The sequence below is a fragment of the Dermacentor albipictus genome, chromosome 10 (assembly GCF_038994185.2).
Source record: "Dermacentor albipictus isolate Rhodes 1998 colony chromosome 10, USDA_Dalb.pri_finalv2, whole genome shotgun sequence".
Classification (NCBI taxonomy): Eukaryota; Metazoa; Arthropoda; class Arachnida; order Ixodida; family Ixodidae; genus Dermacentor; species Dermacentor albipictus.
The window spans coordinates 6,235,906-6,250,203 of NC_091830.1; the positions used below are offsets into that span (position 1 = coordinate 6,235,906).

The 14,298-nt window shown below is 46.8% G+C and overlaps 3 protein-coding genes across 8 annotated transcripts in view; 2 read left to right on the forward strand and 1 right to left on the reverse strand.

Moving 5' to 3' along the window:
- The window catches only part of betaCOP (coatomer subunit beta), a 164,309-nt gene extending 160,356 nt beyond the window's left edge, over positions 1–3,953 (forward strand). For all 4 annotated transcript variants that reach the window (XM_065454516.2, XM_065454518.1, XM_065454515.1 and 1 more), the window contains 3 exons: positions 192–281; positions 1,596–1,748; positions 3,597–3,953. In XM_065454516.2, coding sequence (XP_065310588.1) covers positions 192–281; positions 1,596–1,748; positions 3,597–3,665 — 312 coding nt within the window. In that variant the 3' untranslated portion in view covers positions 3,666–3,953. The remainder of the gene's footprint in view (positions 1–191; positions 282–1,595; positions 1,749–3,596) is intronic.
- A 2,427-nt stretch (positions 3,954–6,380) lies between these two features.
- LOC135920308 (probable methyltransferase-like protein 25) lies at positions 6,381–11,526 on the reverse strand. The gene is made up of 2 exons (XM_065454519.2): positions 10,888–11,526; positions 6,381–9,379 (listed from the first exon to the last, which is right to left on the reverse strand). The coding sequence occupies exons 1-2, from the start codon at positions 11,109–11,111 to the stop codon at positions 8,290–8,292; spliced, it is 1,314 nt and encodes a 437-aa protein (XP_065310591.1). The 5' UTR covers positions 11,112–11,526; the 3' UTR covers positions 6,381–8,289.
- A 1,605-nt stretch (positions 11,527–13,131) lies between these two features.
- Positions 13,132–14,298, forward strand: part of LOC135920322 (serine/threonine-protein kinase D1-like) — a 60,267-nt gene continuing 59,100 nt past the window's right edge. Inside the window, exon 1 of one of the 3 annotated variants that reach the window (XM_070527407.1) lies at positions 13,132–13,461. The gene's annotated coding sequence lies outside the window, so the exon portion shown is untranslated. The remainder of the gene's footprint in view (positions 13,462–14,298) is intronic. The other 2 variants (XM_065454533.2, XM_065454532.2) reach the window with 2 other exon arrangements.

A 14,298-nucleotide genomic window follows, 5' to 3' on the forward strand; every position in this document is an offset into this window, starting at 1 on the left:
CATCGCAGATAGTGTGTGTTTTCAGGCATTGCTTTGTGCAAAAATAAGTTGCTTTCCAAAATAAAACTCCTTGTTATGTCCTGTGTGTGTTATCCTCACATGTGCCCTTCCCCATATGTGTTTTGCTCCCCGCACACGTTTTCACTTTGGGAGTTTGCATGAGCCCACAATGTGTAAATTTGCATCAACAGGTGTCCGTGAATACGACGCTGTGTGACCTGCCTGCCTACCTGCAGCACCTCATCCGGTCAACTAACATGAAGTGCCTGACGCCAGAGAAGGTGGGTGGCTTTGAACTGTGGAGGTCTGAGGATTCAGGACCGTTGATTCCTGGCATTTCTAACAGCTCTTTCATTGCGCTTTAATATCATTCGACTATGGAATACCAACTAGCCCAAACTGTCACTCTTCTTCGTAAAGATCTCGTGCTGTTTAGTAGCATTGATGGATAGCTGCAATTATGGCATTACGGAAGCATGGGTGTATGCCGGGTTGCATTTTAGGGTTCATTAAGTTAATGTCCCGTGTGACTCGAGAAGTGGGACCCAGTAGGGCTCGCAAGGGACACATGTGGCTCTATCAGCTTGCATTCCACACTTCTTGTGGGATCCTTTATAGAATTGCAGGTGTTACTTTTTTTCTAAATGTTAAGAGGGAAGTCCAGTCTTAGATCAAAAAATTTTAAAAATCATTATTCATGCCATGGAGCTAAAAACTTGTAAGTATATGTAACTTTATGTGCTTTTGGTTCTAATTTTATCGAAGTTTTCTTTACTTAATTTTTCTGTGGTTAAAATAGGGTAGATAGGTATGCTGATCAGAAAACTAGGCAATTCCCAGCCCTTCAGCTTTGCTGAGATTGTCTAAATGATATATTGTACCACTCACTTGTGACCAATTCAGCTAAACTGAAATTTTGTTAGAGTTGGCCTTTAAGCACCACTTTAAGCACCACGTGTGCTAGCAAGATGATGTGTCATTTTGCATTGTGGATCTGCTGAGCTAAACTGTTCAGAAAGGTAGTGCTGTGTTATGCCATACCAGTAAACTCTGAAAACCTTAGCACCCATGGCCATGTTATATTTACACCGTGTAGCCTGCTCATTGTACACATTACTTGCGTATTGCAAGAATGTAGCACAAGGAAACTGCACACATCTACCATTATGTCTGAATATATGCGTGCATTAGCGAGAGAAGGTTCAATGACAACTGGAGAGGTTAGCCAAGGTTAGCTCAACATGTTACAGCAAGCTTTATATGCAAGACGAGAAAGAGAGAAAAGCCGCACACTTGCACTGGCACACAAACTTGTAAATGTAGGTAACTGTGAGCACCATGAAATGAACAAAGTGGAAAGTGGAGCTATGTGGCACTGGCTATGAACAGTGTTTTCCATCTCTGTTCCCCTGGCAGTAACAGTGAACTTCCTGTATGACACTATATATATAAAAAAAACAACTGAAAGAAATAGCTTAGAAACATAAATAAGGATTTTTTTTTTCAGGAAACCACAGCATTGTTCTTTTCCTTTCTGCCCCTTCCCCCCCCCCCCCCACACACACACACACATCTGTATATGCACGTATGCGCAGGCATTGTCGGGCGAGTGTGGTTTCATGGCAGCCAACTTGTATGCACGGTCCATCTTTGGGGAGGATGCTCTGGCTAATGTGAGCATCGAAAAGAACCCAAACACTGCTGATGCACCCGTCGTGGGACACATCCGCATCCGCGCAAAGAGCCAGGTATTCTGTTTTCTCTCTTTTGAAGCACAGTAGACTTCCGTAATCTGCATTTTTCTTGCTAAAACATTGTGCAGGCATTAGATTTTTGCTTTCTGTAGGAGCTCTAATGTCATTTTTACATTAGTTACTACATTGAACCCATTAAAAGTGAATGGCATTCGATTAGGTGACATGTTAGAATCAGAGAAAATAATGCCAAATGAATTGTCAGTGTCAATTTGAAGGGGGGGTGTTCAGCCTCTTGCTTAGTTCACCCCCTCTCCCGGGTAATTCTACCAATCTGATCCGTCACATCGGCGTCAAATTAACAGAGCTTGACTGTTTTATATAATTGCTGAGTTGTTGACATTCTGTTCAGACCATCAGCAACAAGTGACCAAGTGGCTATGGCATTGCACTACTGAGCAGGAGGTTGCTAGATCAGTTCCCAGACATGGTGATCGGATTTTGATAGGGGTGGAATGCAAATATGCTTGTGTATCATATTTTGGGTGCATGTTTAAAACCTCAGGTGGTTTAAACTATTCTGAAACCTTCTACGGTGTCCCTCATCACACTGCAGTTTCAAGATGTTAAACTCTGTAAATTAATTTTTAACAACTCATTAAAAGGTGTTTTTGCCCTTTGAGCATTCGTTGTGCATCACTTTTTATCATAACCAGAGTGCATGTAGGTGCGCATGTCCACAGTACCCTCAGCCAGCATGATACTGTCATAGAATGCTGTGTCGGGTAGCACAGAATACTTCTCTCTGTTTGAGCTGTCTGTGTAAAAGGGCCAGTGATTTAAGCAACTGAATTTTGTGTTCAAAAGAAAATCCAGACCAAATTTTCTTTCCTTACTGTGGGCACAACTGCTTGTGTCCGCAGTAAGGAAAGTGTGGACCCAGCTTGTGTCGCACTGAAAAATATGCCATTACACAGTGGGTAATGTCAAGGGCTGTTTTGCATCAGTCTGGGCTCTGTTCCTGAAGCTGTTGACTACGGTGCAGTTTTACAGCAGCACAACATCTTTACACAAATGCTTAGCCACCGTGTCACACATGGGAGCTGCAATGTTTAGGGACCAGTGAGAAATGCGCTCCTTGACTAACTAAGGCCAATTGAATATAATGGTGCTGACCTCAGCCATGCTTATGTAGTACAGAGTCACTAAATTAGAAAATTCCCAAGTTTAGTGAGCTTTCAGTCACCTTAATGACAGATGCCTTTTTGGAGACTTGGCGGCATTTTAATGATTCAAATAGCCAGTAAATTGCCCTTGTAAAGTTCCTCAACAGACTTTGGCTAAAATGAGTGCCTTGTCCCCATTTTGTCCCAGGGGGGACTTATGCGCCTCCATTTGTCACTGGTTCTAGAGACATACTGAAGATAATATTAGCGAGCCTTGTGTGTGCATGCTTTTCTGGCATAGCACCATCGTGAGGTGTGATACCGTTTTAGAAAATGTGATGTTGTGTTCCTGTTTTACATCCTGACCATAAACTAGCCACCCCAGGGGGTAGTATAGAGGTTTAGTTTAACATAGTAAGGAAGATGTCTAGGAACAATAGAACACGAAATTCTAAGCAAGTTATTATCATCCATACCTAGTGACATTTTGATAAACATGGAGTGTTTTATTTTATTGTACCCTCAAGATCATAGGCATTACAGAGGGTATTGAATACAGAAACATGCATGTGTAAAAACACAGCAGAAACACAAAAGAAAAAAAACATGTCATGCACATGGTTATCCAATGATATCTTGTATGGTGTTACAAAATTGGCTGTTCTGGTCACAACATGGCAAACTTCTTGGAAAGAAAAATATCAAAATTGATTTGTCCATCTCTCTCCCCCTGCAGGGTATGGCACTAAGTCTGGGCGACAAGATCAACAGTACCCAGAAATCGTCGCCCAAAGTTGGTGCCTGAACCAACTGGCCTGCCAGTCCCCTGGCCCGGTTGTCTTGTGGCACAAACGGGTGTCAACCCTGAAGCCTGCTTGAAAAACCCAGAGCCAAGTGCTGCCTCCAGTCAACTGCAGGTGGACTGATCCATTTCAAGCATGTTTGAGGCATTGACTTCAGAGCCTAGCCAACTTTACCGGCAACAGCCGTGCTTAGAGAGAATCACCTGTACACACTTATCTCTCTTTGGGATGTAATTTTTCTGAGGAACCCATGTGCGTCATTAAAAAGCTTTGCTAGTGCATATTGGTCACTCAGAGATGTCCAGAAATTTCTTTCGAGTTCATCTCGCAGCGATAGCTGTTATGAACTCTGTACAGCACTCATAAATCTTGGCTTGGTTCATATGTTGTCACAATTACAAGTTAAGAAAGAATTACAAGATTCTTTGCATATTACTCCAACTGAGACGTAGTGGCAGTAGCTGAGGGGAACATGTGTTCTCTGTTATACAAATGTGATTACCCAAGCACTTCACAAAAAGTTTGTCACTTACAATGCGTTAAACTGTTGGCTCACTAAACCGACATTCTGTCTGGCAAGTGCAGCTAGTTTATTTTTTCATGACACAAGGAAACTTGCCATGCACATTTTTCAGGGTCCACAACAGGCCTTATTGTACAAGACAAGGATGACTTTGCATTGCAGTTCCCCACAAGACGAAAGTGTTCACTAGGACAGCTTGATGCTTTCACTATGAGTTGAGGGCTGGAAGAATTTCTGAAATCTGCCAATTCTCTTCTGGAGTTACACTTTCACACACTATACCACCCGACCTGAGCACCTGTTTAATGATATTACTAGAATAGTGATTCTTATTAGTAATGCTCAAACAGTATCGTTAGGTCCTGCTCGTTTATGTTCTGCAAACTTAGGCCGCTTGCGCTGGAGCCGTGCACACCACTGCACAGCTGTGGCAGCTTCTACAGACATGTTCGCTTAAACCACTTGGCTACATGTTGCCACAAGCCAAAGTTGCTCCATATGCACCAGGCAGAACTAGGCGTACAGAGTGCTGTGCGTGCACTTCGCTTCACACTTGACTAGAGGCCACCTGCAGCTCTCCAACAGGGTTTTACTTGATGCCTCTGCAAGCTTTGAGATGTCGCCTCCATGCAAGTTATTGCAGAAAATGTATTTTCATTGTTTCTGCTGAGATGCATTGCTTACCTAAGTGCTATCCACACTATGCGTCTGAGTCTCCCATTGACCAAACTATCCTCATATAGGCAGTTGTGATTGTCTGAATCAAAGTTCCAAGACATGTTTAGGCTTAAGGCCCTAGGTATTTGGATTGTGTGAGATAGTGGAGGCTTTCTTTATTTATTTATGTTGCAGAATTTTTCACCATCTCCAACTCTTGTTTTATGTATGCAAGAGGTCATGTGACCAATTCCAGAATGGCAAAGTGCCTTGAAACAGCTGCAGTTTTTCTTGCAGTGTTCTTAAAAGACGCACACAACTTTCAATCTAAACAAACTGAAGAACAAAATACAGCAGTCAGCACTGGGTGCCTTACCTGTGATCATATTTGGTGCAAAACTAGTGCAAGGTCGCTTGTTTAGACAGCATAACCTGAAGGCACCATGTAGGGCACACGTGGCCTACCACAAGCCAGTAAATCTGCTCTGTTGGCTCAGCCGTATGGCATTGTAAGCTAGAACTTCAGTTTCAGGCTTGGGTGTTGCCTGCATGTACAGTTGTCCATAACAGTGCTATATAGGACACAAGGATTGTCAAAAAGCTCACTTCCCGCAAAGCCTGGGCACACAGCCTCAAATTCAAGGTCTCAATCTAGTTTTTACGACCCGCACGGTTATAAATTCAAATTGTAAGCGTCATGCCTTAACTTAGGAAGAACCCGTGTCCTGGAAACTTTCATTGATGACTGTGCACCCAACAAAATATTGAGATTGCACAGAAACACTGGTTTGAATGTGTTTCAGTGCCTTCTGGTGGCTATTAAGTCATTCTTGTGCTTTGCGTCCCCTTTTACTTGCATCCATGCCCATTTTCTCACTGCCAACAAGCCAGGCACTTTAGCACCCTGTGTTTTGTGGCACACAAGGAATGGAAGTGTTTGTGCCAGCTTCATAATTGATCTACATAATAGCAGCACAGTTGAACCGGGGATCAGGTGTGTTGAAATAAATGCATTAGTATTTGCAAATTTCTTTCCATTGATATCAGCCTGTATGCTTGTAATGAATATCAGATATAACGAAGGCTTTTTTTTTTTAATATCAAATGCAACTTCATTATGAGGTTCGACTGTGTAACCTTGTTTACCCATTTGGCTGCAAAAGTCTTGTTGTGCAAGACTGCCCTGCTCTTGAATGCAGGGCAAAAAATTTCGGCAGTACTAACTCTTTTCTGAAGTGGAGGACTGATAGAAATAATTCTGATGATAAAAACAAATGTGGACTGGCACTTGCAGCCAACTCTTCTCCCCCTGCCTGGATCAATTCTGTGCCATTGGCAATGGCATGTTAGTTCTTCAAAACTCTCACAAGTGCAGATCACAGAGGTCGCCCTGTGAAGTAGAATTTGCACGTTTTCTATGCTGCTGTTTTTCCCATGTAGTTTATCGATTAGCTAAAAAAATATAATGCAGCCTTGGTTCATCCTTGTGACACCCACCCTTGCATCTGGGCACAAGTGATCCTCGGAGTAGAAATGCTGCGTTGAAAACATCTTTATTATTTCATTCCAAGGGGAAGGGAAAAGGTGTATCATGACATAAGGGGCTGCACCACTAATAAATATGCGGCTCATCTGCTTCTGTTAAGCAGAGTTGATGAAATGTAGGAAGTATGATGGAAGTACAATTCATGGCCTCACCATTAGTGGGATTGCTAAACTGTAGGACTCTTTTGACTAGGCATTTCGTTTTCGCAAATCCACAGGTATTACTGTAGGTCCAGTCTTGTTTCTTCTCAAAGGACATCACAACATCACAATGCCTGAGGTATCTTTACAGACAAAAACACACTCGTATATATGGCTTACATGTATGGTGGTGTGGAATGTAGGAACTATGTAGTGCAAACCCAGCGAAGAGCAGTATTGTAATTTTGCAATATTAGTCTGGGAAGTGTAAATGCATAAGCCAAGATATACTGCACATGCCAGAAAGCTGCAAACAGGCATTCACTTGCAGTAATTTCACACACTACCGTTGCTCTTCAGCTTATCTATACTGTCTACGTTCCTGGTTCAGAGGCCAATGGTTCAGAATTAGGAGATTTATTGCCTTTTACGAATGAGGCCGAGAGCACACCTCTTAATTTTTTTTTTTTTCAGATGGGGCATTTTATACTGAAACAGTTGTGACATTTATGTTTGTCCAAATTATGTTGCCAGCTAGTGTTGAAGATTGGGAAAGTTGTTACTGCACTACAAACTTATTACAGCACGGCAAGGAATGGAAAGATACAGCTAAGGGGGCAAAAAAAGAGAAAAAGGGAAAAACACACCGTTGCCTGGTCTCCCGTTTTGTAATTTTGGGCTCAATCAAAAGTTGCCATTGTAGCTGTCCTAATTTTATGCATATTGTCTAAAGTCAGTGGGGGGTGGTCGGGAGAGACATAGCCAGTAAGGGATAAGGGGAGGGAGCGGGGGGTCTTAGATATTTTTGCAGGTCCCTTGTGAACACCCTCCTATGAAAAAAAAAAGGGTGGAAAGCACCCCAAGGTAATATCTGGCTACAGATACTGTTGAAGGCATTCTTATGTTATTGTACTGCTTCTGAAGCCACAAGTTCATGTCCAGGTTCAAGGGAGACCTGCATTTTAACTGTAAATTCATGAACATTTTGCTGTCTTCATTTTGCAGCATGCATATACCAGGTGGCCTAAATCTAAATTCTTGGAATGCACTGCCTATTGCGATGTCATTGTACAGTCTGACAAACTGATCAGCTTGTTTCTTCTCAAGTTATAGCAATGGCTGCATGTACAGTAAAGGATCAAGCTTGTGATAGCCATGGGAAATGTGCAAAACTTTGTCCTCCCAATAATAAACTGAAGGCTGGGTTCATGAAAATGTGTAGGTAAGAAGGGCTTTTACATAGTTAAAACAGACATTTGGGCGAGTTGGTAAGACATATTTGAAACAGAACAGCATGGTATTCACGGGGACAAGTGTTGGTTGGAGCTGTTATATATGCTTCGTTCCAAGCAATAAACTTCATTTGCAAGTCAGCGCTCGTCCGTGTCGTTTCTCCCTGCTGGTCCCCGTGAATACCGCGCTGTTTTGTTCCAAACATTTACATAGTCCTTGGCATATGGCTCACATATGAGCCTCGATACCAGAACCCTGATGACTTTTGTATTCATTATGTGTCAAATGGACAAAGGCAGCCTGCCATTGTGCTTCAAGATTCCTCCAGCAAAAACTACCCCTTTTCCATGTCAGAACTTCAGCTGGCACGGTGAAGTTAATTTCCAGCTATAGAGAACCTTGAGCAATAATGTTGTCCACCGATCCATTAAAAATCGGCTATCCATGTAGTAACCAGCCTCATTCGAACAGCTTGCACAGTACCTTGGCTCTACAAGCACATCAAAGCTACTGAAGGAATGTTTGCTTCAATCCTGTCCAACCTGGTGCATGAGTGCCACTAGAGCGTGGCAACGGGGTGACAGCGTTGGGTCAAACAGTCTCACTATGTGCGCCTCCTCCACCGTCGGCCACTGTTCAAGCAGAAACACGAGTCTGTCCAGAAGCAACAGGGCCTCGATGCAGCCAGCCCAGGCGATACGCAGCCGGTGAAAAGCCGAAAGCCGGCGTCGCTGTTCACCTGCGTATTCACATTCCAGGCACTCGGCTTGTGCCCGAAATGCAGACTCGTCAACGACATCGCGGCCGAGCCTCCGCAGTGCCTGCTGTGCATAATCTGCGAACGATCCTGCCACGGTCAGACGACCCACGCGCTTTCCAGACTCTCGTTCCTCGTCCGTTAGCATCAGCTGGAGCAGCGCTCTCCAGAAGAGTGTGTCGCTAGTCTCCTGGCGCCGGTCGGCGCACTGGGCTGCGAGCATACGCGCATTGCGGCCCGGGTCCCGACACCCGCGAGCCCCGAGCTCTTTGGACATGGGAAAGCCGCGCTCCAGCAGGTGGTAGCAGCAGCCAACCAGGCACAGCCCTCGCACCCTCGGCGCCCCGCGCACGGCCAGCCTCAGGGCACTGGGTCCCAGCTCGCCACATGTGTGCAGGCCGCACACGAGTAGGCGCCCATCGCTGCCATGCAGCACGGCGTCCATGTCGAACTGATCATCCACGCTGGCTGTGAGCGTCTGCAGGCGCTCAGCACAGAGCATCTTGGCGGCGCGCTCGCGGGCACTGTGGTTTCGCGCTTCCGAGCTGTCGACAGCGAGAACCTGAAGTGCGTGCGGTGGTCCGCAGAGTCGCGCGGCCAGATAACCCTTGCCGCTGCCTAGGTCCAGCAGGTGCAGGACACCTAAGCGCTGCGCGAGTGAGGCCACCAGCTCGGCCATGGCCTCCACCTCGTGCTCCTTCTTGGGGCTCATGCCGCGTGCCGCGAAGCTGCTGCTGCTGCTCTCACCATAGGCCGCCGGGTGTGTGAGCCGGTCGCCGCTGCTGAGAGCCCCAAGTGCAGACAATGTGTGTCGCTCCAGTTCGAGTGCCAAGGAATGCAGTGCTGGCACGCGGCCGGCCCTGCGAATGTATAGACTCACTCAAGAGGCTAGCCGTCGTGCTTCACTGTATGCTCAGCAGGAGACACCGACGACACTGAGGGACATGAGAGTGTGCATGCAAAGCGCTTCTAATTGGCTCATACAAGCTTCATATCCCATTATCATGCTCAATTACTCGGGATAAACAACGTGGGACATTGAAATGGACATAAGTCAACGCACCCTAAGAGTACACCTCAAAGGGTGTTAAAGCTTCAACACTTTTTGAAATATACACTCCTAAACAAACATGCACCCTTTGTGTTGTATCTTGCCACACCAATAATTGTCATCTGCTTTGCTTGCGTTTCGTTTCTCGAAAATGCTGCACTCGCTACTTTCCTGTCGAGAACGCTCTGTCATGCTGATAATGTGCATGCCGTGACTTGGAAGTACTGGGCGTTAAAAGGAAATGCAGACAAGACAGATCACGGTTATTGTGTGGCAAGATAGGACCCAAAGGTTGTAATTTTGCTTTATGAGTGTACTTTTAAAAAAAGTTACAGCCTTTGGGGTTTATCCTGTCCCCCAACAATAATCATCGGTCTTGCCCAAATTTCCTTCCTTTAAAACTGCGAGCCTTCACTCTTTTAAACGGTTGCACCCTTTGGGGTGTATATTTGTCCCATAACAGTAATCGTCTGCCTTGCTTGCGTTTCATTTCTTGAGACTCGGCGCTCGCTATTTTGCTGTCAAGAATGCTGCGTCACGCTGATAACGCGCATGCCGTTCTTGGCTGGGAAGTACCGGACTCGCAGCATTAAAGGAAGGAAACACGGGCAAGACAGATGACGATTATTGTTGTGGGACAAGATAAACCCGAACGGGGGGTAAATTTTTCTAAGAGTGTAAGAAAAGTTTACACCCTTTGAGTCGTATCTTACCACACAACAATAAACGTCATCAGTCTTGTCCTGTCCGCATTTCCTTTCTTTAAAGCTGCGAGCCCGGTACTTCCCAGTAACGAATGGCATGCGCGTTATCGGCATGGCATAGCACTGCCGACAGGAAAGTAGCGGGCGCGGCGTTTTCAAGAAAGGAAACGCAAGCAAAACAGATGATTACTGTTGTGTGGCAGATAAACACCCCAAATGTGTAAACTTCTTTAAGAGTATACGTAGCTTGTGGCGCCGCATATGACAAAGCTTTGTTACGTAGCTTAGTGAAAGGCAATTTCGTGTACTGTGGTTTGACCAGGGCAGTTTAACCTTCCGTTGCTTAGCCACTGCTAACGGTACACAACGAGCAAACCGAACTTTACAAGGAACACATCACAACGCCACGCAATGCAATATAAATAAATAAATAGGAACCTAGACTTGCGCAGCGTCTTTGTCGTCACGACGACTCGTAGATTAGCCACATAATTCCTAGTAGGTTACGTGCACGACCGGCTTTATACTGTGGTTACGTGATACTGGTACACTGTAGCGATACCAACAAAACGTTTAAAACGTAAGCCAGCTCATCATATGGTTGGCTTCCTACCTCACGCATTCAAGATTCATGAACTGCTCAGTTCCCAAACACAAAAGTTCTTGCTCAGTCAAGCTGAGCAGGTCCCTGCCGACATCGGCGTCCACAAGGCGCTCCCAGTGTGTTTTTGTGTAGAAGTCCACCATGTGGGCATTGATGAATGAGTTGTGCGCCTCTGTGAAATCGGCCACTCTGCTTAGTGCACGCCGTAATTCATCCAGTCGCGAGCTCGACATTGCGGGGCGGGAAGCACTGTAGGCGCACTCTCATGTAATCGGGGACTTCTAATGTCGGCTGGCGCTATGCTGCGTTGACGCTGATAAAAAGCTAGCACATTTCGGCGATTAGCCTGGCTTGCGGCGTTCGAGACGTCGAGCCACAGGTCGAGCGTCGTTTATTGCGTTGGCTGCAAAAAGGTGTAGTGGTGCTGTGCTCCTATCAACATCAATTTGCCACAGCGGCGCTGCCACTGAGAATGGGCGTCTTGCGCTGGAGTTTGAGGTATAGTAGCGGCGCCTGGTGGCGGCGCGGGAAACGACATCTGGGTCGTACCAGCTTGGGTCGTATTGAGCCCTGGCTGTGGCGAAGCACGTTTCTAGGCCGAGTTTTGCGTCGATTCGCACTTTTTTCTGCCCTGTTGCGAGTGCGAAAAGGCTCGTCACTTCTCACAGACCATGCCGACCACGCTGCGAGCTCGCCGCAGCTATAGTTTAACGAAAACGGGCTCTCCGTGTGCCGTGGGACGTAATGCTGGGAGCAGACGGAATCGGTGACGCCGATCCGGAGAGACCTAGCCCAGCCTCGAGAAGGCGTCACCGTCATTACTTCTGCGTCGTGGGCTGCCATTAACAAGAAGGCCTGAATCCCAACATCAGATTCTACCGTTTTCCTTCAAGGCCTCACGAAGTGGAGCGTCGGGCGCGCTGCATAGCTGCAGTTCGTCGCGCTGAGTAAGCGAAACTTCGCGCCACATGCTGACTGCTTCGCCTGTCTTGAAGCTTGCTTGATTATCTGCGTTCTAAATTTCGGTCTTTTGCACCTATAGTCCCGACAGCACACCGACATAGCAGCAGGCATGGCTGGTAATTCACTATTCGAGACCCGGCCACAGCGACAATGAACAATTCGACCGATGCGAAGTGGTTAAGTGACCAGGTGTGTGCAAATGACCACAAATGGCCGGGCTGATTCGGTGACAATTCACTACCCCACTACGAGCAGCACAGGTTAGAGAGTTAAATGTGCTCATACTTGACCTCAAGTCAGCATGTTGAGGCAGCGCAGCAAGGTAGTATTGATTACAGCAGATCGATGTTCGAGCGCTGTCATTAAAAGCTACGTCAAGCGAGCAGCGCACAAGCTCGCGCTGCAGCGCGATTCGCACGTACGTGCGAGCTCATATGCATTGCATCAGTTATTACCATGGTTACTAAAAGGGACAGATGGCCGCTACGACAACGCAGGCATAACTACTTGTTTAGCGGTATGCAGTCAACAAAGATTGCAGGAAGCCCGCCGTTTCGCGGCATGTCGAAAGACCGCTGCCTTCGCGGCGCGTACGATCGTGTGCTCGAGCAGTTCCGCACACATGATGTCTGCTTATCGCTGCTGTGGATTCATTTATAGCAAGCATTTCCTCGCGTTTGTGCGCCTGAATCTAGCAACGTGCAAACCTAACGTGAAGTTCCACTTCGTACGCGACTCGCTTCACTTGCGATTGACACCGCGCTAAAACTTCGCCGCTTAATTCTTGAACGGCATACAGGTATTCGGCACTGCATAATTTCTTACCTTTACGCAGCGTGCCACCCCTGAAAAAATCTTCGGCACCAGATATTCGCTGCAGGCCGTGATACAACACAACCGAAAGTGGCGGGTCCATATTGTAAACGTGCTTTCCGAAGGAGACGACCGAGCTTGGTACGACCCATTTTAGGACAGAGGGCGCTTTTTAGCACCTTTTTCGCAGCGCCCCCTGGGCAAGGCAAGAGCCCCATGTCCGTCAGCGGTAAGAACAAAATTTTTTATAGTAACAAAAATCGAAGTAAAACATAACTTTCACACAAGCACACATATTTTCACACGCAAAAGGTATTGGTCAAAAGGAACATAATGTATAATGTATCGTAATTGATTTTTCGCCCCCGTGTGACAAAAAATGTGAGTTATAGATCTTGAGATTGTATGGCCATCTTGCGGCAATTTACCAAAGCTAAAAAATGAACGAGTCTAAACGTTACAAAAACGTCGACATTATAGCCACAAGATGGCAGGCAAAGCGTACGCTCGTTTTGTTCTGCAATGCGCCTGCGTATTGTCGAACTTTTGGTAAGCTCACTGGAAGCTGTCAGGATTCTAAGGTGTTCAGCAAGTGGTTGTTCGCTCGGTGGGGAGAGCGGTGTTTACAGTGCGTGTGCTCCTTGTGGCGGTGCGTCCGCGCGATCTGCTGCTGCCCGCTGTGTTTTTGGTGGGCTTTCACCCGTGGCGTTTTGCCCACGGTGCGGGATGCATCTTCTCCCTGCTTGACCGGCGGCTGCTCGCGCGTAAAGAAGAACTCTGGAGGGGACGTCGGCCACCCGCCGTCCGGTAAGGGCCTCCCCCCAATTTCAGCGCAAGCCAGTCGTCGGGTGATTTTCGCCTGCCAGGAAACCGGATCTTCATCGCGGCCGTGCTCTTGAACGCACTCCCCTCGATCCTGTCGCGTTGGCAGTCCGTCTGGGGCAGTCACTGGCTTTGCGTTCGTCGTCCCCTGCGCACCTCGAAAACCAGCAGTGCCAGTGCGACCTTCAGTTTAAAAAAAAAAAAAAAGAAAGGCCAAAAAAGTGCGGCCAGGAATGGTAAATTACCGGCTCGCTCGCACACGACCTCAACGCGCACTTGGCGCTCCTCTCGTCGCTGTCCGAGCTTTATTTTTATTTCCATCACGAGCCATGCGCATATAATTTGCGGGCTGCGGACGTTAATTCGCGGACGCATGATTCGCGGACGCGCTATTACAATCCGTACGCAGGGCACGATCGAGCGCACTCTGAGGAAAACACAGGAGCGCGAGCAGTTTTTGTTGCGCGATTTCCCGCAGTTTGCGACGTCGCTCGGTGGCTAGGTGCCCATAGTCAAGTCGTATTTAGTTAGACGGGTAAGTTTAATTTCCAGGCGGGGAAACCTTTTCTTTTTTTTTTCTTTTTTGACGCATGCCCGCTTCTCCTGTGACCTCCGTCACTGATACACACAGCGGAGCGCCCCAAAACCGAGACGCGTGTCGGGCGGACAAAAAACAGCTGGCAAAACCGGACCTTCCGCCGAGCTTTCGGAGGTCTTTCAGCGTTCGTTCACATCTGCCACTGCTAAGCTTGCAAGCTGTGGTATGTGTATTTTATATTCAAGTTTGTCATCTCTTAAATCGCTGGCGGGCTTTTGACATAT